This window comes from Odontomachus brunneus, unplaced genomic scaffold (assembly GCF_010583005.1).
Source record: "Odontomachus brunneus isolate Ranch 3 - 2012 unplaced genomic scaffold, Obru_v1 Obru_scaffold_058, whole genome shotgun sequence".
Taxonomy (NCBI): domain Eukaryota; kingdom Metazoa; phylum Arthropoda; class Insecta; order Hymenoptera; family Formicidae; genus Odontomachus; species Odontomachus brunneus.
Window position 1 is genome coordinate 1,421,420 of NW_022639508.1, and position 24,130 is coordinate 1,445,549.

The 24,130-nt window shown below is 52.7% G+C and overlaps 1 protein-coding gene across 1 annotated transcript in view; it reads left to right on the forward strand.

The window, feature by feature from the left end:
* Positions 1 to 24,130, forward strand: part of LOC116845873 (nuclear hormone receptor E75-like) — a 109,703-nt gene that overhangs the window by 77,806 nt on the left and 7,767 nt on the right. Inside the window, 1 exon segment of the mRNA XM_032819063.1 lies at positions 16,464 to 16,552. Within this exon segment, the coding sequence (XP_032674954.1) occupies positions 16,464 to 16,552 (89 nt within the window).

The window sequence follows — 24,130 nt, forward strand, 5'->3', positions numbered from 1 at the left end:
GGCATACTCATTGACAAACTTTGCCCTTCAAAAGATGTGTATGGGAAAGGAATCTAATAAGAAATAAAGACTGCTTTTCGATCAATTTTGAGCATTCATAAGATTTGAATCTTTCTTGTTTTATGTAGAAAACGTATGAACCATCCATTGGTAAAAAAAAAAGAAAGAATCATAATTCTGTGAGTTGGATCATTCTTGCGTAATTATGGCCAATTGCGTTCAGCGCGGAATGCACGAACCGACGCGAGCCCGCTCGAATATTTCTGTTCCATCTCGCGGCGAGATGCACCGAGTGCGATTTGGAGAGGCGCGCGCGCGCGCGCGCGTGCGATTTCACTCGATTACGCTTCTTCCGTACGCTTCACTTTTACTCGCCGGGCGAATCGGCTCTCGCTCGGGCTTGTTTAACGCACCGCGGGGATTGTTATCGCGCTCACGCGTTACGATCGACCGTGGAATCAAGTTTGCCGCGCGTATCGATCGCGACATCACCACCCACCATCATCATTATCAATCCTGTTCGAGGTGGCGCGGGACGCGACGTCCGCGCGAATTTGCTGCACGCTCGAAATTCGGAATGGGGGGGAACGCGGGTGGATAAAGTGGGTGCGTGGCTCCTAGATAACGAGAGCGCACTTCGGGGTGAATGCACGCGGCAACGCGGCGGTAGACGCGCCTGCATGCGTATGCGGATCGCCGAGAAGCCCCCACGACGCCCTGACGCCGCTTCGTGCGCTCGCTCGCTCGCGCGCGCGTGCACACGATGGTCGAGGGTCGTGCCGATGACCGATCAAAGAAGAGTTCGCGTCGTGAATACGTGATACGTAACCGTCCAGCGAGGCACACACGGCCACTGACCGAAGCGGCTCACTTCGAGCATTGTCCTCGCCATTCCGCCAGCATCGAACTCGCGCTCTTATCGCGTTTGTTGTGGCTTCCCGGCAGCTTCGATGGGTGACACGCCTCATAACTCGGTAATTTGCGATAGCAAAAGTTTTGCGTGTGCCAAGCAGAGGGGTAGACAAGTGGCCCTCGATCATGGACGAGGGTCCGTCGTCCAAGATTCACCGAGTTGGAACTCTTCTCTCGGCTCTTGGAAGTATTCCTAGACGACCGAATCGCGCACCGATCGATTTCAAGCTCATTTCGAGCCTGCACTCGCTTCGTCGTAGTATATACATAGTTTTGCGCGATACGATAAAATCGTCGGCAGACTCGAGTCCATCCCGAGCGCACCACCGCGGTCGAGAATAGAGGTGACTGGTAGTCGATGTCCTTACGATCCTTTACACCCGTCGCGCGAGGTCAAGCCACACGAAAGAGACGATCGTCGAATCCCAAGGCAGGCGACTCGAGGACTTACTGATAGACAAAAAGCTACGCCAAAAAAAGCAGCTTCAAGGTCACCGTTTAATATCAGAGCCGTCGCAACCGGATAAAGAATCGACGAGCCGGTCATTAAATTGCCTATTTCATGCGTGATTAACGCGAATTACTGCCCGAACTAATGAATTTCTACGCAACGCCCAGCTGCGGAATATGTAATACGAATTCGCCCGACTGCCTGCCTTGATCCTACAACTTCAAGAAAGAAAAAACAAGTTATCCCGCCGTCTCTTGCCTTTTTTCGTTAAATATCACCGACCTGTGACTCCAAAATATTGTCGATTGTATCATTATTTTTAACATGCGTCTAGACTCGCCTCTGCATATGTATATTCAATACAGTGTGCTCCATGAAGAAGTGTATATACCAGCAGAGTGAGTTTCTGTCATCAGTTTCAGCAAAAATATGTTTGTGCAAACATGAATCGAATATCACTAATAATTACCTAGACACAGGCGTTTAAAATGCTGAGAGTTACAATTTCATTGAAATTTTTTAATTGTATTTTTATTAAATAAAAATAGAAATTTCTCGAATGAATTATTCGAATTGACGTCCTTGAAGACTATGATATACGATCTAAAATGGACGAGCTAGCCGCACGAAGAATTTCGTGATGGCTTTCTATCTGCTGACGCGTGTCATTAATACGTTGGAATTAATTACAACTAAATTTTTAGCTCTGAACGTCTAGCTAATGTGATATTTGATCCATATTTATAGGAGGTTTTCTTAATTTAAATTAGGGAGCGCTCTCTTAGTATGTACAGTTAGTCACACGGAGCACTCTGTGTACTTCGAAAATTGTAAGAGTTTCGTGCTTTCGTTTGTTTCTTCCTTTTTACGCGAAATTGCCAGATCGACCCGATCTGCAAACTTCTCCCCCGATAAGTCCGACGGCAGTGCGCGTTACACACACCTACTTCACCTGTGACCCGCTTGCAACGAGAGTCGCGAGCACGCGCGCACGATCAGCACGTAGCTATGAACTGTTGAAACGTATGTCTCTTTGGATGCGTCACTCGCACCCAACAGATCGAACGGGATAGATTAGCCGTCATTACATCTGACGTAGGCCACTATTGTGAATCATCGGTAAATTTCATCGTCTCTTTATCGCGTAATAGGAACCAACCGGACTTCCGCGCCTCGTCATACGGCGAGATAATCGCGCAAGAAATCCACCGTCGAGCTTTACTCGACGATTTAATCTGAGGATTATACGATTCGTCCTCGCGCGTCCACAACAAAGACCATAGCGTAAAAAGCGTCGATAAATTAAACAAAATCTTCCACGTGGTTCTTTGGTATGATGCATTTATTTTTATATCGCTGACGCGTTAGCTTGAATTGAACAACTATATGGTCGACGATAATGATTCTCGTGAAAGGTGGTGATCCTCGAGTAATAAGTTTTAAGTCTTTATATATATATATATATATCGAGAAACAAAAAAAAAGAGAAAGAATTGAACGCGTCTTCCATACATATAGCTAAAAGCGGGCAAGTTCACGGTCGACTCTGTTTTATCGGTACGTCGGAAATAATGGAAACCGCGGTAGAAATCGCAAAGGGAATTTCCCATCGGTAAGGAGCAAAAAGAGTCGGGAAGGGGGGAGGGAGGAGGAAGAAGAAGGAGGAAGAAGAGAAGGTGGCCGATGAGGAAGGCGGAGGAGCGAAGCGAGTCAGGCAGGCAGGCAGGCGAGCAGGCGTTCTCCGTTCGTCGCAAGATTAGCCAACCTGGAAGAGGGCCGATGCCAGTGAACTCGGTTGGCCGGTCACTAACCAGGTAACCCACACTAGCAACGACGTCAATGTGCTATGCAGCAGCAACAGCAACGGTTACGCTACGGGCTTTTTCACCGTTTGTCAGGAGGCCCTCGCCCGCTGAGTGCATAGCCCTGGTTAGATGTACCCCGAAGTAATTGCACACGAGATTCCTGCCTAACCTCCTCCTCCTCCTCCTCCTCCTCCTCTTATTTCTCCTCCCCCTCCTCCTCCTCCTTCCCCTCCTTCTTCTGCCTCTTCTTCTCCCTTCCTCCCTCGCTCGTCCTTTCCTCCTATTCTCCGTACTCTCGCGCCAAGGATTGCTTCGATGTCGAATCAACGCTGCTCTCACCTCTTCCGGGAACGATGGTAGAAGACTACACGGTTTATCGATTTCTACTTAGTTACAAGTCGGAGCGAGGGGGAAGGGGGAGGAGGAAGGGAAGGAGACCGGAGAAATATAACAGTGGATTTCTCACTCGTGTCTCAATCGTCAAATTATCTTCCCTCTTACTTCTTGAGAAGAGATTTGTCGTGCTATCGACGTCAATGATCGCGTCGACGTCCTTTTAATAACGTCATTAGGGAACACGGGTGGAACTGCTACGCGTGTTTATGCGTTCATTACGTGACAAGGAAGGCTCGGGATGGAAGGAAACGTGCCGACTAGGTGGAGTCGGCTTCGAGAACGAGGTGGTGGTGGCGGCGACGGCGGCGAGTCACGTTTCGCCGTCACCAAATTATCCGTGTCGTTGGGTCACCAAAGATGGGCGTTTGCGTAGACAGACTTTGAACTCTGAACGATGTCACGATGGTGCATTCGCAAGCGAATTAGAAATTTCACGTAGGCCCATTTTCGAGCTTACCAAAGTGTGTCTGCGATCGTATGCATAATTAAGCACGCGCAATCGGGGTCATTACTCGGACATTCGATCTGCATTCGAATATATCCACGACACTCCTGAAACATTCGAATGCGGCTCTGTCGCCTACCTGCCAGCTTGCCTGTCGGAATAGTCACGGTCGTAAAGGAATCATGAGAGAGCGTCACGCGGTCGGCACGATTCCTGCCGATTTCCGCGCGAGAAACCCCGAAGAAGCCTCGAGAGAAGTTCACGGTCAAGCGTCCCTCGAAGCAGCGTTACCTCGCGTGTATACAGAGGAAGCGTGCACGTGTGTACGCCACGTAATTGGAAGGAGAGGGAGCCCCGAGAAAGAGAGAGATAGGGACAGAGGGACAGAGAGAGAAAGAGACACGAGGAGAAGGGAGCAGGAGAAGAAGAGAAACGCGAAACGAAAGATCGAAGGAGGGAACGAGCGAGAGGCAAAGAGGAAGCCACGGTGGCGAGCTAGTGGGGCTTGCAGTTTGTTGCCCGATGACCGAGTTCATCGCTTCCTTCTCGTTGTCGATGCCCCGAAATCGAGAATCTTCGATGCGAGTCGAGCAAGCCGCGCGCGAGACGAGACTCGCTTTTTCACTGAAAGCTGACGTAAAAGGAAATCGAAAAAGGGAAAAAGAAAACTACACACACACACACACACACACACATATATATATACATATATGTACATCGCGAGACCGCCGCGCGACCTGATGACAATGCAACGATAGGTGTGCGAATAGCGCGATCAGTCTAGCGCAATTGCGCGCGAATAAACATTGGTAAAATTCCCTCCGCGTCTGTTAATGAATTCGTCGACGTCAAGGAAAACAGATTGATCTCTCCCCGCAGCACAGAGTGAGAACCGTTTTTCAATCCCACGATCGCGGGCCACGACGAGCAGTAGCATCAGCGGCGACCGCGTGCTTCCCACCGGTGTCTACGCCAGACGGTTACACATGAACGAAACACCGAATGACGCGACGGAAGATCTGACAAAACTGCGCAGGTACCCGCGGCCCGTGTCGATGTGTAGTGGCAACGAACTTTCGACGAAGTGGGTCAGAAAAATAGGCTTGGCGCGCGCCAAACACGTCTCACTAGGAGACGACCGTTTCGTCGAGCGCTATCGCGTGGCTTCTTGTACACGCTCTCGTGGGAATTAAATTACTAAAAACCAGAAGAAGGACGAAAAGTCGCACACTGACAGAAGAAAGATCTGGAAGATGAGAAATATTTACTCTCGGTGGGTACTCTAGTAACATATTTACTTAAATCTAAGTTCTCTCGTGCACAAATAGAATGGACAATTGAATCTTTCACGAAGAGCAACGGGCTCTCAGGAAGATGTGCATTTTTCTCATTCGAAAGGAAGTTTCTTCTCAATGTAAAAATACGTATTTCGATGCGCAAATGGATACATTGCTAGTACATTGCTAGTACTCATCGCATAAATACTTCTTATTTCTTCACGTTTTTTTCTTCCTTCGTTCTCTGGCAATATGGGAGAGCAAGGTCCTCACCGATACAATGATCGATAATTCTTGTTGAAAATTACACGTGTACTCGGCGGGGAGGATGTTCCGTTTAATTGAAATAGTCTAAGGGTCAACGACCACGCGGACGGGCGGATGCATGAAGAGAGGAATTAGAGAATGTGTCGCGCAAAATTTCGCGGCGGCGGCGACAACCGCCGCGGCGGTTCCGCTATTCCGGGCGTAGCGACTTAGGCAATAGGTGACGATAAATTCACGGGGAAAAGAAGAGAAGAAGAGCCACTAGCGCACACTAGTATGCACCGCGGCGATCCAGGGTCGACGGCCGACGACTCTACGATCGTTATGTCATTCATGCTCTTACGCACGCACGTAACCTCTCGCTACGCGGGCGTACGAGCGTGTGGACTTGAGCGTAGTAACATAGGAGTACTGTTACGCGCTGCGTTCCGTGTCGGAATATGACGAAATTTCTCGACAATGCGGCGAGTTACTCCCCAGCGGGGAGATCGTATCGCGTCAACCCGGAAAAACGGCGTCTATAATTTACGACCATCACGTTTCTTCTTTCACCTTTTTTTTTCAAAAAGGCACTTTTCAGCTCGTTTCTATTATCTTGTAAAGAAGAAAGAAAAGTGACACTTTCCCCTACAGCTCTCGGCAGCGTCATTTCTACGTCAACAGTGAGCCCTTTTTTTCTTTTCTAATTATACTCGGATCCCGATCGATCAGACGGCAAACTCGGAGACACATCGCTCTTTCGTTCGCCCGACCGTGGAATCGGACGTGCCGCTCGCGGAACGTGTAGGGCGATTATCTGTCGGGAGACAGCCTCCTCTTGTGCTCACGACGAAGCCCTTCGCTCGCTCGCTCGTTCGCTCGCGCGCGCGAGCTTGCAAGAGAGAGAGAGTTCAAGGACTCGGAGGAGGTAGAGGACGAAGAGCGCGAGAAGAGAAGGAAGGAGGACGTATCTTCGCGACAGCGAGGATACGTAAGGGCAGCTGGGAGCGTTACACCTAGGTAGGGCATTGCACCGGTGCGCACGACGCGCGGTGGAAGTCTTTGGCCGGCGCTCGCGGTGCAACTGCAAAGAGTTGCATTCGCGTAGCCGCGTGCAGTGACCCGCCCTACCGTTAGGACGGCCCCGAGGATGCGTTCCCCTCTTCTTCTTCTTTCTTCTTGTCCCTCTTATACTTCTTCCTCTTCTTCTTCTTCTCTTACTACCCTCTCCATCCTTGGAGCGGCGGCTCTCTTCTCCTCCACCTCCTCTCTCGCTCTCTCTCTCTCTCTCTCTCTCTCTCTCTCTCTCTCTTTCTCCCTCTCTCTCTTCGCTGCGATGCATCTCGAACGTTCCTAGACACCGGGAAGCAAAAGCGCGCGCGCGTCCATCTAGCGCGAACCAAGGGAGAGGGCGAGGAGCGCGAGCCCACCTTCTTCTTCTTCCTCCTTCTTCACCTCCTCGTTGCTGCCATGTCTATTCGACTCTATTCGCGCCGCATAAAGCTCACGCTACGCGCGAAATGCGATTGACCTCGCGCGATCTGCCCGAAGGCAGCGCGCGCGAAACGGGTCGTCTAATTCGGACGCGTTCGAGCCGTGAATATCTATCTGTTGAGCCCCGATGTCGGAGCGGCCGCGCGAGTCTCGGGTGACACAGCGAGATCGATCGTCGCGCGAATTTTTCCGCCGTTCCCGCGCTCGCGCTCTCACCGCGAGTTCTCCGTTCTGAATTTTCTCGTTGTTTCGACGCCGCGAAGCGCTCCTCTCTCGACGAAAGAGAGACACACCGCGCCTTCGTCGTCGGTGTGTCATCGATGTTTCCGATAAAATCGACAGCTGACGAGTAGCCCCCGCGTAAAGTTTGACAAATCGATCGCTCGTAAGGAACGAGTGATCCCGGGCGCACCTCTCCTTCGCGGGGGCTTCGCGCGCCTCGGCGTCGCGACGTCCGTTTCGTCAGCGTCGACGCAGGTGCTCGTCCGCGGCGCGGCGCGGCGTGACACGGCGGCGAGAGCAAGCTGCGGGGTAGGATGGGACGAACGCGTGGAGGTCAGTGACCGTTTAGCGAGCTGGTAGGGGTCGGCGCACTCCCAAGATCAGCGCGTGTGCACGTGCGTGTACGTCGGTGCAAGACGCGCGCCGGTGCAGTCGCTGCACTCCCACGTCGCTATGCAGTCCCGTAACATTCGCGGAAGCCACCTCCCCTCACCCTCTCCTCCTCGTCCTCGTCGTTCTCCTCCTCCTCCTTCGCCTCTCGCTTCCATCCCGGAGCAAAGCTTCGCTCCGTGGATAGACCGATTTTGACTTAGCAACCACTCGACGATACACCCGTGACCGACCTTCCCCTACCCCCGTGCCCGATTGTGTCGCTGCGAGGTGGAGGACCTCGTTTCCTACGCCTCGGCGGAATCTCAACGAACGGTGGCTCCATCGGTGATCCGCGGAAAGCGCACATTCCGCCGCGCCAGTCGAGGTCATTGAATCCCATCGAGCCGAGCTTTTTGGTCGCTCCTGGGGAACGCGCCGCTCCGCGCCACGCCGCGCCAGTCGCGATTGGTTTCGCTTTCCGGCCCACTTGGTGAAGGACCGGCGAGAGCAGCCACCGACGGTGAATCGAGGCGCGACACGGTTCTCTACCCCAATTAAATCTACTGTACGTGGACTCGGTGATTTACGATTACTTCCTGCAGAGGCGCGATCTAGGAAACATCTCGGGAAAGGTGTGCGGGTTTTAAGGGTCGTTAAGGGTTAACTTGTGGGTGGACGCGATGTTTGTGATAGGAATCGATTAGCGCGAAATTCGCTAACGATTTATTCGGCTTATCCTGTACGTAGTAGTTTAGACATATTTTGAAGTATTTTAACATTGAATATGAATTCTCTCTTAATTCAATATTAATCCTTCAGGACCCATAAGGTGGTATTGTGTGTTAAATAACATAGTATTGTACGTTATGCATATTGAAACATTGAATTCTGCCATCGGTGCAACTGCATCTGTTGCTCCCGCGACTCGCGCTCGGTGCAACAGATGCGACCATTCTTCACGCGGTGCACTGCTGTGCACGCGCGTGTTTTGCGAAACCGGTTCCCACGCGGTGTGTCGTCGTGAAGCTCACACAATGCAGATGCCAGACGACGAGCTAGATCGCCACGAGATCACGACCGGCCGCGAGACCTCGCGAGATTCGAGAACGGCAAGGCCGGTTATGTAAAAGCTCCATTAATCGTTTCGCGGCCGCTCGCTCTCTGGGTCGAAGCTCGTCGCGAGGACACCGACTCTCTCGGTGTCCATTGTCTTTTGCGAAGACCGCACCTCGTCTGGGGAGTCTCGCCGTTCTAAGATCGATGACCGTGAATTCAGGACCTCGGCACCCTTCCTTCCTTTTCCCCCCTCCCCTCCCACCTTCCACCCTCTCGCAGTATTCGCGTTAAATGCATCAATCTTTGCTCGCTCGAATCGGTGCGTTGCAATTAGAAATTATAGTCTCAGTCGTTCTTTCTTCCCTTCAGATTGATTTTCATCGTGAAACATTCAACATTTTTTCAGTATCAATTCTCCCGCGAAATTATCTCGTCGCGAGGCAAACGCTTTCGGTTAATCGATCACGCAAACTTTGTGCGTGCAGTCGAGACGGGGTCTCGATTAATCGCGAGATAGATTTACGACGCGTCCAGCGTGACCGATTGACTCCTTAACCCTTTCCGGTCATGTCCTAGTGCAGCCACACCCACGAGGTCTCATGTAACAACTGGTCTGCCGTTTCCTCAATTACGCCGAAAGCCGCAAGCTCCATAGGACGCGCTGTAGATCGTCCAATGTTGTTGCGGGAGACGCTTAAGCGACGCGAGGTCGCGAACGACCTCGTCGTTCATCTGCGTTTTTCGCGATCAATCCAGAGGGAAAAAGCGGTTTGCCGCGGCCGTTCGGTTCTCTCGTTGGTTCGTCAGTCCGTAAGAGGAGGCGGTACCAGATAAGGTACTCGCTATAATCAACTTGCACCTCGAAGTAGCAACGCGAAGCAGGCCAGCCTCGGGCTAGTGGCACACGCTCCTCTCTTTCGCCTCTCTCTCTCTCTCTCTTTCTCTTTCTTTCTCTCTCTATTTCTCTATCATCAGTGTCTCTTACGCCCGCATTTCACGTCGTTTTCTCGTCAAGTCGTCTCTTTCCATCCGCCTGTCCTCGGTCACACAGTCACGAATGCCTGATAACGACGCTTTCGATGATCTTGATAGTTTTAACGGGATGACTCACTACGCGTTATTAGAGCTTGATAATGGGATCTATCGTTACTCCAGTTTAGCATTTCCGTCTGTCGACGCGTCTCAAACACGCAGAAAGCTGCGCGAATTCCGCGCATCTACCGGGTATGCGGAGAGCACGATATTCAGGGATGTATACGGCGACTATCCGAGGGGTATCCAAAGATCTAACGGTTCGAGGAAGCTAAGAGACCTCGCGGATTGAAATACTCGGTTCCCAGAACGTAGCCAGGATAACGTAACATCCCGCTTCTCGCGTTCGTTTAACCCACGCGATCCGCAAGTTTGCGGTGCATCGTGCTCTGATCGTCATTTTTCCCAAGTCGGCAGTCGGCTCGAGTACGAAGAAATGAGATTTCGAAAATTGAAACATGACATTCCCTTCCCTTCGCTCTTTCTCTCTCTCTCTCTCTCTCTCTCTCTCTCTCTCTCTCTCTTGTTACCTTTACCGACCACGTTCGCAGCTGACAGAGCTTTACTGTAACTCGACCATCTCGCTTCATCAAAGATCTAACGGTTCGGGATGCCGATGCTTTGAAAATCAGAGTCTTCCTAGGACTCGCGATCGGATGGACTGGCGCACGGTATTCCACTTCTTCCTTTAGCCGCGATCTATGCGAATCGCGGACACGTCCTGGCGCTCGCTCATCTCGCCTAGCTCGCCGCGCCGTTCGTTGCAACTGTACTCGATCGCAGACATCTACATTATTTACCTCTCGCGTGCCTCCTTCTCGTTTCCTCCTCCGGGTTGCTCCTGGCCGATGCAAGAGGAGAGGTAGGCCTCCTTCTCGCGCGACGGCAATTGCGCGCGTAACCATTTATAGACGCGAGCTGATGGTGTGCGTGCGCGCAAGTACGAATGCTCGCTCGCGAGCGCAACGAGGTGGTCGAGCGGCCTCCTTGCGTTTCTTTGCAGGTCGCGGCGCAAGTCGTCCATCGGTCGACCCAGCGAGAGGCGCCAGCAGAGAAATTACTTTTTCCATTTTTCTTTCGCCGCGAGCGAGCGAACGACCGAGCCGTATATCGCTCGTACCATTTCCATAAGTTGTATTCGCTGTTTCGACGCGGCGGCACGCATTCGCGACACAGACAGTAGACTCGCGAATTTTTCCCTCGATACATGCTTGCGACAATACATTCAATAGAGACTTCATCAGGTTGAGTTTTCAACCGATCAATCAGAAATTTATTATTCGCATAGTGTTGGGCACGAAATCGATGAAAAGTTCATTCGACCGAAATAATCGGCGAATCCGAATTACTCAAAATTGTTATACACAACATCACAAATAATTTAATCAGTTGATGAAATTAATTATTAATCAATGCATAATTAATCATAATCAATCATATAAATGTTTGATTAGTAATCTCATTAATTTGCGAAATTATTTGTAATTTTACATACGACGATTGATTAATTTTGCTTGTTAATTCACCGATTACTTTAGCCGATTTTAATCGATTATTACACCATACTGTCCCTGCTGTATACGACAATGATACTCCGAAATTGCCAGTCATCGCGGCGAAGGAAAAACCGACGTTTCATTTTCGCAGAGACGCCAGAGACTCGCGATCGGGTCGCGAGCGGCTGCGATTAGGATCGGTTCCGCGCTCGCGCGCGAGAAATTCGCCGCCTAAACGAGAGAGAGAAACCCGTTGGTGGACGCACGCACCGTCCACGGGTTGACACATATCCCCCGAGTCAGCGTGCTTCCCGGGCGAGATATGATCGGAGACACGCGCTGCATTGAAAAGATTACGCCGGCGAAACACAGCGCGCACCTTAATGTACGTGCAGCGGGTGCACGCACACGTGATGCAACGCAGCTGCTCCTCCACGCCCATCGATCCTTCCGCTCTTGTTCCTTTTGGGACAAGTGAGACCCGTCGACGCGACGCGGGACACGCGTGCGCGCGATGCGATTGGTTTCACGGCGTTTCTCAATGAAAAAGCTAGGACAAGTGACCCACGGAGATATATCTCGCGCTTCAGAGTTGGAACCGGGTTTCCCCCTTGCCGAGGTGGATGGAGCGACGCGATCGATCGTTTTTCTCGTCTGCCTGTGAATCGACACGGCAGTGTGACGCGCGCCAAAATCCTGCCGGCACGAGTTGCACGAGCAACGCGCAACAGAGCCACGGTGGTGGTATTCTCCGCGGCTTCTCCGCGCGCGCATGTACGTGTGTGCACCCGCTGCTCTGTTGCTTGCTCCAGGTTCAGTGACATCACGCACGCATATGCGTGACGCGCTGTGCGCACCGTTATGCCCATAGCCTGCCCCATAGCGCCCACTGCGGAAGTATCGCCATATTACTCAGCGGTACGACATATACGCGACGATCGGCGCCCATGCCGATGTACGTACCGGGTCGATGTATCCTCGCGACTATGCTTGCCGTTAACCCGCAGATAGCTTGCGATCGCGCGGACCAGAGACAGCAGAGAGAGAAGATGTTCACTTGCTCTGTTCGCGTAACGACCACCGTATGAGATGGTACATCATCAACCTCACCGTTGCTGCGCTCATTATCCTCTCGTTTTTAATTCGTCGCGGTAGGCACACGTTTCCTTCTCCTCCTCCTCCTCCTCCTCCTCCTTGTCCACTCGCGAGATCGTCGTGTTTTCGGGTTTTTTGTAAGTGTCTCTGAGAAAAAAAGGTGGTCTTGACGCGAACAGCGCGTCTGGGACCTTCGGCATTTGCATGGCGATCGCCGTGAGGCGAAGTTCTAACTTGGTAAGGAAGCTGAGAGAGGAGGCCTCGATGAAGACCAAACGACGGTCGGCGACCGGTCGCTCAGTGCCAAGGACACTGAGACGGTAGACAATACAGCCTTCGTTAACGCGGGGAAGCAACCTCTAATTATGCTCTCCTCCTCCTCCACCTCCTCTCTCTCTCGTTACATTTTTATCCGCGCCTCCTCCGCGCCGCGCCGCCTGTCTCTTCTTCCTCCTACTCCACCTTCTCTTCCTCTTCGCTGCGCGTTACCATTCTATTATCGCGGGAAGAAAGACTCGTGTGTACCGTCCGTGACACAAATGCAAACACCGATGATCTCGTTTATGTAATCATTAAGACGAATCGGTCGGATGGCCGCGAACACGCGGCGAAAAATCCTGCGAATGCGATGCGCGAGTTTCCCGAGCATCGTGCGTTCGGTAATTAAGTATCTTTCGTTGCACGACATCGAGCGCGCGGTGACGCCACGCGCGCGATCGATTAAAAATAGACGCCAGGGGCCACGGTGTATTCGTAGCATATAAATGCGCGTGACTACGGGTCGCTAGCCGATTTCAAGGAAACGCCACCGTCTGACCTCCGCCGTCGCGGCCATCACATTTCAGCTCTGTCCGAGTTCGTAGTCGGCTAAGAGAGCGTGAAGAAATTTCGTCTCGGCGAACTACGCGATCAATCTGTCTTTCACGAGGTAACACGATAAGCGTCGCCTAATCGAGAGAGAGAGAGAGAGAGAGAGAGAGAGAGAGAGAGAGAGAGACCTTGTTGAAAACGGTGCATCTCGACGATGCGTGCACCAAGCGCGACAGAATAGAAAAATTCCGAAGAGCTGTTGATGTTATTCACGCGGATTACAATTTGATTATTGTGTCTCGTGCATTTTTCGCGACGCAACACGGAGCGAGTATTGCGCTCTACCATACTCGCTACTGTGGATAATCGATGAAAGCGAGATCGCGCGCGGTTCTACACGAAACGTTCGCATAATTCAACGCGATCGTCGAGTGTTCGCGTTTCGACTCTTGGCGGTCTCGAGCTACCTGTGAATGGAGACCGGAAGCGCACTCGGAAATCTTTCGCTCGAGGTGACTTTTGGCTTCTGGAAATACGATATTTTCATGAAAAGGCGGAAGATCCGAGCGACTATTCGGATTGACATATCGTAGGTAGTAAACAGAAAAACTTGGCACTTCGTGTATAATCTTCTCCTCGGAGTAACTTGAGGCATAAAACCCTTCAGAGTTTGAATGGGGATATGCCTCAACGGACCGTTGCTCTTTAACTTAGTCCTTCCTCTTCTAATCGCGAGTAAGAAGAGTGAAAAGAATTTTAATGAAGAATTATAATAAACTTTACCAACAACAATTTAACTCAAGATTTCATTATCAGGATATTTCTTATTATAGATTTTGTAATTGCTATATATATATATATATATATATATATATATAGAGAGAGAGAGAGAGAGAGAGAGAGTGTCTTCATGTAATTTCTTCGATAGAAAACCACACTTCTGTTAATTCATGTTAAAGGAAATATCTATCTAGTTGAAAACTCAATATTTATACGAAATTCTTCCGTTCCTCTTACGTCACCCGAGAAAGATCCGATAGCTAAGTAGAGTTTAATATCCGGTTCAGTTTTATCAGCAGTAATTCAACCCGACCATAGTCGTGAAGAATTTGATAAACAACTACGAGAGTGCAATCGGAACGATTTATAATATTAGAATACTGGCGCAAATCTGATCTTTCGTGTCAGCCGATTCAGCGAGTACGCGTAGTCGTCATCAGATTTTTCGCGCGAATGCGCCACGATGTCCAGTCGTCAGGCCGTGATTATAAAGCGTCGCGAGAGAGAGAGAGAGAGAAATGTTTTATAAAAATAAAATTATATTTTGACGATCGCCCACTAACTTACTACAAAACCGATCTCTCGAATTGATACCGAAGGTCATGGCGTTCCGCGCGCGGGAATCAACGTTTTACACGAGAATAGGAAATTACGTGGAAACAAAGCGTCAGACTTCGCGAGGTAGACGAGGATGGTCGGTCTTTTGCGGCGTTACCGATAAAGACGGAGGAAAGGAAGAAGAAACGAGCAGACGGGAAGGAACGTTCGCAATATAGAGGCCTGGTGAAGAAGCAAGAGAGGAGAGAGGAGGAACATAGAGACAGAGAGAAAGAAAGAGAGGGAGGGAGCAGGAGAGTGATAGGAGGGGGAGAGGGTGAGAGGAAGAGAAAGAGAAAGAACGCGACAATCGCTACACTCGCGGTTAGTTCGAGCGAGAGGGCGCATGGCCTTGGCCGCTGCTGCGGGGTAATTCAGTCAAGGTTTCGGCCGATGAACTTCCTCCGACGGGAGGAAGGAGACCCCGCCGCGGCCGGTCGTGGTCGACGCGGTGGGGAAGACGAGTCGACCAATCGCGCCGACACGGGGCCCGTCGTGCAGGCGACCGATTGGTCGGGTCCGTAGCGGCCGCGACGGCACGGGCCCGCCGGCAACTTGTCAGTGACCTCCAACATTGAAAATACGATGAACTCTCGGGGGCCCTGTAAGAGAACGCACCGAGCAATGTGTTGTGTGTCCTCTACTACATACTAGGTAGCCAGGGCGTAGACATTGTAGATGGTCGAAGCGGCCTGACAGCCTGGCGAACGCGCGCGCGCGCGCGAGCGAGCGAGCGAGCGAGCGAGCGAGTGAGTGAGTGAGTGAGCGAGCGAGCGAGCGACTGAACAGGCAGGCAGGCAGGCAGGCAGACAAGCAGGCAGGCAGGCAGGCAAGCAGGCAGCCAGGCAGGCAGGCAAGCACATCAATCCCTCCCCTCCACCTCAGAGTTACTCAGAGTGCCGAGTAAGGGCTGCACGGCCCCCAGGTAACCAACACTCGGCAGCGCCGAACTCGAGTCAGACCAACGCGAACCTCCCTCGAGCGAAGACTTACTTTCACTCTCTCTTCAGGCTACCATCCTGCCTGCTTGTGCTCCGTGTTTGCCGCGAGTCGCACATCTGGAGTCGTAACCTTTGCACGGTTGCAGAGATCGTGGCGACGAGTCGCGATAATCGCGCGCGCACCCTCCGAGGAGAGTTCTTAAGTCAGCAGTAGACGACGCGCGAATCGATGATTTATTTGGTGACCGGTCAGTGAGCGTGGTGACAGTGAGGACGCGAGAGAAAGGAAGAGAGAGAAAGAGAAAGAGAGTAGGTGGGCCAACGAGAGTGGACCCAATTGTAAATGTGGACCCGATTGTCGTTGACCGAGTGCAGTGTCGTGAGCGCGGCTTCTGGATACGACTTTCCATTCGGCGCGCGTTAAGAGAACGCCGGCGGTGAGCGATCATCATCATCCCTCCGGACGAAACATGATCCTCACGCCGGACAGTAGCACGCAGGACACACTGGACTCACCCGCGCCCGAATCGCTCGTCTCCAGCTTGTCCTCGCAAAGTTCCCGCGCGTCCACGGTGGTACCGCGTGTATCCACTCAGGGCATGTCTAGTCCGTATCACGTGGTGCAGTTGGCGGCTCACCGACTCAGTCCGAGTATGCCGACGATGGATTTGACCGTCTCCTCCGCTAAGCCAGAGCCCGAGCTCAACATAGGTACGGTAGCCGATCTGAGCTGGTGTGTTTCTCCCGTCGCCGACCGGGTCGTAAATGGCGTTAATTTGGCTGCGAACGCGCTGAGAATTCGCGCGAACGAGCCGCGACAGTCGCGGGTGAAAGCGGAAAGTTGTAACACGGCGATGCTGTAACTCGCGCGCCGTGGTGCGCGCGCGAGAAAGAGAGAGAGAGAGAGAGAGGAGAAAGTGTTCTTCTTTCCCTCCCACCTTTCTCTCGCCGCCCCGCGGCGCACGTGGAGAGGAAGTCGCGGTGGAGGATATCGCGACGACCTGCATTAACGGAACGTGTTTCTCTCTTGTTTCAGAATTTGACGGGACCACCGTGTTGTGCCGAGTCTGCGGTGACAAGGCGTCCGGTTTTCACTATGGGGTCCACTCTTGCGAGGGGTGCAAGGTGAGTACTACAGTGCCGACGGATCGGTTGTCGATCCGCGTGGCGATCCGATTCTGTCAGCCGTATGTTTCGCTGTGACTATCGTTTGTGGCTTGCGTTACGATCGTTAATTGAATTCCTCCTTTCATCGAGAACGCCGACAGAACAAGACGCCGCGCGGATTATCGGACAAGTCGCGTCTCCGCGATTTCGATACGTCCAAGTGCTTTCGCTGACGCAGTTGGTCTCACTCTATCATCGTCGATTGTTTCTTCTGGCACGAAAAGATTTACGTCTCCTAAACGAAAAGAAAAGGCTAAACGAAAATTAAACGAAAAGGCTTTCATAGAATAATCGAGATTTAAAAAAAGTATTCTATTCTAAAGTATATTTCTATTTTGCATTTATAGAAAATTATTATTAGAAAATTAATTCTCCAATGCTGAGGAGGAATTAATAGAAATGGAGAAGCGCGCTCTTTCGAGTTGTTTGAAGAATCGATAAAAGTCGCGGAACAGCGAATAGAGACGCATAGCAACGGCGTTAATTCCTCAACGCGTATCGAAATCGTGAATGTGCGACGCGGTGTGGCCAGATAGGGAATGTGTGTGAATGTGAGTGCGTGAGGCGGACCAAGGCTACGAAAGAGTTGTCGACCGCGCGCACGAGTCGACCTTAGACACGCGGAAATCATAAGAGATTTGAGGTAGTCCTTGAGGTTATTTCACGACCCGGTAGTTCCCCCACGTCTCGCCGAGGAATCTCGTCAAGGCTTTTTTCTTTCTCGATTCACGCATTATCGCCAGGGCCATCGTGGTCTTCGTTCATCGACAGTGAACTTTTAAACTGCCTCCTAACCATCGACGCGTTACTCCGCGTCGACAATTTTCCGTTGGATTTCGGTCGATTATGTTTTTGCATAGTTTTTTTCCCTCTAACATGCTACCGTGAGATTCAGGCTACAACACTCAGGTAACGAGAATAGAATAGCCGAGTAAGAGCCGTGTCGTGCAAATTAGATGGAAAATGCGGTCAACGGCCTTCGCAGAATGTCAACCTTCCTCTAAAGAAACACGTGATCACGTGGCAGGTAGACCCAAAATTCCATCAAAAAAATTTCTTTGTCATCTGCGGTCTCTTTCGCGTTAGCTGAACATGTATAACGTATTATACACGATCTTCGGGGACCCGGACGGGGATTACGGAAGAAATTCGTGATATAAAACAGAGCCGATGAGTTTTGCATTTCCTTCTAATTGCGATACGCGGGCAAAGAAACGGTCTCTCCTTGGATCATTACTCCCGCCGTCCGAGTCTCAAGTTCGTCCGACGTCTCTTTTGTCTCGGTCGTACGCACGCCCGTCGTCGGCCCGACCGGAAGCGGATAGTAGGGTCAGCACCGGCTATGGATGCGTTTTAGGAAGCGGAGGTACGGCGCCACTATATATCCACCACCGGTGGCTTTACCACTTCCACAGGCGCTCCGCCGATGCCGGTGGAGGTGGTCGCCGCTAATACCAGGTGCCGTGCCATCGCTCGCCTCTTCGCGCTCGCAGACTCACCCGGGCCATTCGCGCGGCAGCTTCGCTCCGTCGTCCCTCTTCCACTCTCTCGCGACACGCGCGATTTACCGGGCTAATGAGCTCGTTACAAAAATACACTTCCCGCTCTCGAGGAAGATGCAGATGGACTGCGCGGGCTGCACGACATTCTTGACCCCACGCGACATTTCTTCCTCGATTACGACGAAAAATTCACTCGCAACGTCGAACGCGTTACGGAACGCGACACGGAACGCAATTCCGCGGTGACGCTGTTATTCTTCGGTCGCCCCGCAAGATCGATCGATCGCGCGAGCGAGTTCCGTCAAGATTTGCCGTTCAATCAATGCCTCGACATACGGCAACGCGCACGGAAACACATCTGGGGACTTGGCAACTTCCGAACAGAAAGGAAACGGTAGCTACGTATCCTCGCGTAAGAACGCCGTCTCTCATAACGCGAATAATCGATTTTGCTGAGTCTTTTCACGGTGGTAATTGAGCGAAGCCCTCGTTAGTTAACACTTCGACCGTGAGTGGGAAAAGGAGCCGATGGAAGAGGAATGAAGGAGAGAGTGGCCTCCGAAAAGCCGACATGGTAACGGTGATGATGATGATGATGATGATGATGATGATTGTAACCACGGGAAAGCGAAAGTATCGAGAGGACCTTTCAGGGGAGCTGTCCGGAGCAGGTACTTATGCTTTCATTGCTCCTATTGTAGGCGTGGAAGAAAGAACTAGATCGGCCGCATTTTTCCGCCTGGAAACACCTGGTGGCCGGGGATTTTTCCGTCCCCACTTCTCCTCGTCCCCCTTCCTTCCCCTCCCTCCCCGCCCCGCCCCTACCACTATCACCACCACCACCGTCGCCTCCGTCGTTCCGACGCTAAAATTCTTCGGAAAGACTAATCGGCCGGGCAGAGTCACGGCCTCCGGCTGGTTGACTAGGTCAGTAACTTATGGCCGCACAGCGCCGTAAGAGGCGCTAAGCCGAACGAGTCTCCACTGAGTGACCTAGCCGCTAGCGGTAGAGCGTCTTAAGGTACTGGAAGAGGGGCTTGTGGAAAGGGAAGAGAACGCGGAAGAGTGTTGGGTATCTTTAAGACTAGGTCGCTCGGTCGCCACCACTGTTGCACTATTTCGCTCTACCGTTTCATCGGTCATACGCTACTTTTCTCTCGACGTCGCGGACCGCCGCGCCGAGCGAAATATTGACTTCGCAGGTGGAAAGGGGGAGGGAGAAGATTGCGAATTTAACGTAGAAAGACTGCCGTAATATTTTTCGGTATAATTCTCTCTCCTCGAGTATCTCGAAAATGGGCAAAATTCTCATATCGAATAAAGAGAGATCACCGAGATATCAAATCTTCACATTCGCGCGGCTCAGAATGCAAAGAGATTCGGGTATGCGAAGAGACGCGAGCTGACGTCGTTATGTCAGAAAAAAAAAAAGATACTTCTGCCGACTTGATAACGAAAAATAAAGCTCGTCAGCTTGTCGCGAGATTCGCGTGACGAAGTAAAATCGGCGCAGTATTTTGGAGCGATTTCGATCAGTTGGAGCTAAATTGATTGCGCTTCGAGAATAAACGAGTGACGCTATTATCGCCCTACTTCTGCTGCCATAACGGTAACGTGTCGTGGCGAATTAAACTTGGAGCAAATGTAGCTTCGCAGGATTTTTCGTCGTTCGTATATATGTTAGAGCGATCTGGGCGTTGACCTATCGAGCGAGAAGCACACGGCACGGTTAAACGGGCGACACATCCAGCGTGCGACGTTGACGCGCGTCCGACTCGGCAGGATTTCTGATACAAGAAATATTTTTATAAGCGAGAGTTGCTCGAGATTGTGTGTGTGTGTGTGTGTGTGTGTGTGTGTGTGTGTGTGTGTGTACGGAGAGCGCAGCTGAAAATTTCCCGATCGGTCTCGATCGAGTCGATCGCGTGCGATCCTCCCCGTAGGAGACGTCGAGAACAATAAATCGGAAGAAAAACGAGATTCCGCGGCAAGTAGAGTTCCTCTTTAAATCCTCCGCGACGAAACAATCATCGGTGGAGGTGCACGTCGACGCTTTTTCCGGAGGGTTGAAATCAGGCGACCGGTGCATTAACCCTCCGGTCGTCGACCCTCCGAGCCAGTTACGTCACTCTCCCTCCTCCACCTCCACCTCCTCTCCTCTCCTCCTCCCTCATGCCGCTGGCCTCTCCGCGCACCCCTTCCCACGGGGAAGCCCTCCCCCACTCTCCCCACCTCGCTCGGGTAACCGTCATTTTTGACGTCGTAACGAGTCGCGATCTCATTTTCATTTGATTGCGCGAGTATTTCGGTGCTCGCTCGGGGTTACTGACCCCGGTGCATCTACTTTAGAATCGGGTCAGCCGCTTATTATCGTGGTAGGTGTTCGCTCGGCGCACGGTATCTGTCCACCGGAGCGGCGGGAGCTCTTGGAGATAACGCGCTTCCCCGTCGCGCGGAATCGCGCACCGGCGCAATTTTTACGCCCGATAAATTCGTCCCCGCGAAACGCGATATCATCGGCGAGAAGGAGTGCAAATGCATCGCCATCGTCGGCCGTGCCGCACCGCGCATCGTTCCTCTCAACGCCGAGCCGGCGAGTCGATAGGTCTCCCGAAGGGTCCCCGGCTTTCGCGCGCGGGGGTTGTGTAACCCGACGCGTCTACTGTAATTCGGGGACAACGGGAGAGTCCATATCGCTGCGTGTTCTCCGGGAGAATCCGCGTCGAGCAAATTTTCGTTTCGTTTCCCCCGGGGGGAAACTGCCGCCGCCGCGACTCGTCGTCCAAAGTATAGATCGAGCCTCGGGCTCCGAGTGATTCACGCGATGACGCGAGTCGATCAACGGAGGAGCGACGATGATTCAGTCGCGCAATAGAGTCCCCTCGTTGGAGCGGCCCGCGCTACGCTTCCGCGGATGTAGCCGGAGCTATGCGAGATCGATCGGCATCGACACCTAATCGCGCTGGCGACTACTTTGCTACTATCATTCGATAAGCGAAAAGGCGGTAGAAAAATGTGCGCGCACAGGGAAGCAGGACTATCTCTGACCTCGACGATCGACTTGGCCGATATCGATGCCCGGGCCGGCAGAAGGGAACAGAGCAGAACGGCAGATTCTCGGGGTCGTAGGAGAGTGTTGGAGCGAGCGAACGAGCTAGCTCGCTCACTCGCTAGCTAGCCAGCCAGCCAGCCAGCCAGCCAGCTAGCTAGCTAGCTAGCTAGCTAGCTAGCTAGCGAGCGGTTAATGCCCCCGAGCGGAGCGGAGAGTGTCGCGACTGTTGGAGCGAGCGCACGCGCGCGTTACGTACGTCACCGTTACTCCGTTTCGCGTCCCCTTCTCTCCCCGGCCACCTCCTCCTCTACTTTTACTACACCTCCCGCCTCCACCCTCTCTTGGTGGCGGCAGATACGCTTACCTTCCCCTACCGTCCCTCGGTCGGATCGCCATTTCCCCCCTCCCACCTCCCCCTATCCGTTGCAGCAGTCGCGCGCTCCGGTCGTTGGCCCCGCGACCACATCGTGTGTATGTCCCACACTCTCCTTACCCTGCGCGCGCGTGTGTGTGCATGCACGTACGGGACGTGCACGAAGCATACAACCTCCTCGCGTATACCGTCACCGAGCGACGCCACTTCTGCCAGCTCAGTTCGTCGCTGCTTCCACGGAAAATAAAATTGGAGCTTGAATCGGTCAACGACGATGCCGCTAAATTGCGCGAGGGTCCGCGAGGGTCGATTTTCCTACGAGAGAGATCGTCGTCGTCGTCCTCGTCGTCGTCGTCGTCGTCGTCGTCGTCGTCGTACTCTCGCGATTACCATCGCGTCTCGTGAGACGCTCGTTGGAAAATTGGAGAATCCGCGCATGATTTTCTCGCGTTTTTCTCCGACAAAATGCAGGAGTTAATTCCAGCCGGCAAGGATTTGCGGAAATGAGTTTTCTCATCGCGGAATCGAGAACAGAGAATAACAGAACTTTCTCAAACCGGCGAAAGTTTCGGCGGATGCGAGCAAGCGAGCGAGCGAGCGGAGCGGAGCGCGCGTCGTGTTTCGTTCGGTTCTCCTCTCGGTGTATTTTTCCCGGCACACTATCGCTAAATATATCATCGGGGCTTCGTCGGTGCAGTTTCGAGGGTGACGCGGGCGGGAAGACGGTGCTCTTGCAACAGTCGTTAGTCGAAGATGAAATAAACGTTCGGCTGGCGCGTGATAACGGCGGGATGTCGACGGGTATCTCGCTCATTTAAAAAGGGTTAATTGTCGATCCTCCGTGTCTCACGAGGACTGGAGGAACGCGTGCGCAAAGGAACACTCGCAACTTGAGGTAGCGCGCGAAGGTGATCGCCCCCTGACCCGTCACGGGCCATGCACGGTTCGAGAGATCGATGCACCGCATTCCCCCACACACCTCCTCCTTCACCCTTCGCTCGTCGGATTCCCGTCGACCGACAGGTTCAACAGGGGTTGCTGGCCTCGTCCGGGCATCCACGACGGTAGCTCGTGGCCCGATATTCGCATTTCGCAGCGATTTACCGACCGATAATGCTCCGCCATATAGATAAAAATCGCTTAGAGTCGCGAGAACTCTCGAGCTCTCCAGCTATACGAAAAATTCTCCTTGAACGAGATAAAGCTTGCAACTGTAAATTTCGAGCGAATCTCGGACACGTGTGATCTCGCGTGAGACACTTCGCCTCTGCCTCCTCGTCCGAAAAGTCGAGCGCGTGGTCGATCGAGCTCGATCGATCGGAATCGTCGGAGGCAGCGAGGCTCAACATTGGCAACGCTGACAGTTCATTGACTCGCGTCAAACGCCTCGCGCCGATTGACAGCCCGGGCGCGGAGGTGCAACGGTACATCGTTCTCTCAACGGGCACCGCACGAAGTTGAGGTAGGCGAGGTCGCGCGTCTGACGTCACGGCGGAGTTACTCGGCGACGAGCATCGCCAACTTTTCGTATGCGTACGTGCATACACGCGTATGTCGTCGGCACGACGACGACGACGACGACGACGACGACGGCGACGGCGACGACGAACATGCAGAAGCTTCACGAAGGGTCCCCCCACGCGTCGTATGTTACGTAATCGTCTCGCGAGGTCGTTGGCCGATACACGACGGGAAGTACCTTCGCACTGACCTACCCCTTTTCCAATTTTTATTCATTTCCAACTCTCCTCCTACTCCTCCTCCACTTCTATCACCGCCTCCCCTCCTACTTCTGTTCGCGGTAAAACGTCTCTGTAACGATTAGAGAGACGCGGCCTCGCGGAAGAGACGAAAAAGGTGTGCAAGTACGCAAAGGGTTTCTATATTCGCGCTTATTCGCGAGTGGGTGGGTGTGTTAGAGGGGTATCAGCGCGAGGGTAGGAACCGGGAGGTGGAGGTAGGGCAGGTCGTTCGGTGAGGGTAGCTTCTCCTGACGGAAGGTGGGGAGAAGGGAGGGAAGAAACCCGTTAGTAGAGCGCCCGCGAGCCTCTATGGTAGCGCTCGCGGTAAATACGACGAGGAGGACATCATCTAGGGTTCACTCGAGCGCGAGAGAGAGAGAGAGAGAGAGAGAGAGAGAGACTGGGAATGAGAGAAAGAGAGAGAGAACCTGAAGAGGGAGACGGCCGAGGAGCGCCAGTGCGCGCAAGGGGGACTCTCACTTTCACGCGGTGAACTGCGGGTGAACGTCCGGGAATTGGGTCAGAGTGTCCCCCACCTCGGCACGCCAGAGGCAATGTGCCGAGGCTCTATGTTCTCTGTGCTAGAAAGAGCCAGTCCACAGCCAGCCAAGCTCCGATACAAACGGTCGCTTCTTTCCCCTCGAAACTCGCGTTGTACTTGGTGCGCGCGAGAGGAGAGATCTCGTATTATCGCGCGGTTCTGTGAAGAGAGAACGCGAACTGCGCGCGGAGATAGTGGCTCGACGCGAACCGCCAGGGACGGTTTCCCGTTTCACCGCAGACAGGATAACATCCTCGCGCGTAGGTCGCGTCGTCGTCGTCGTCGGCGGCCGCGGGACACGGAGGACAGGATAAACACGTTGTCGC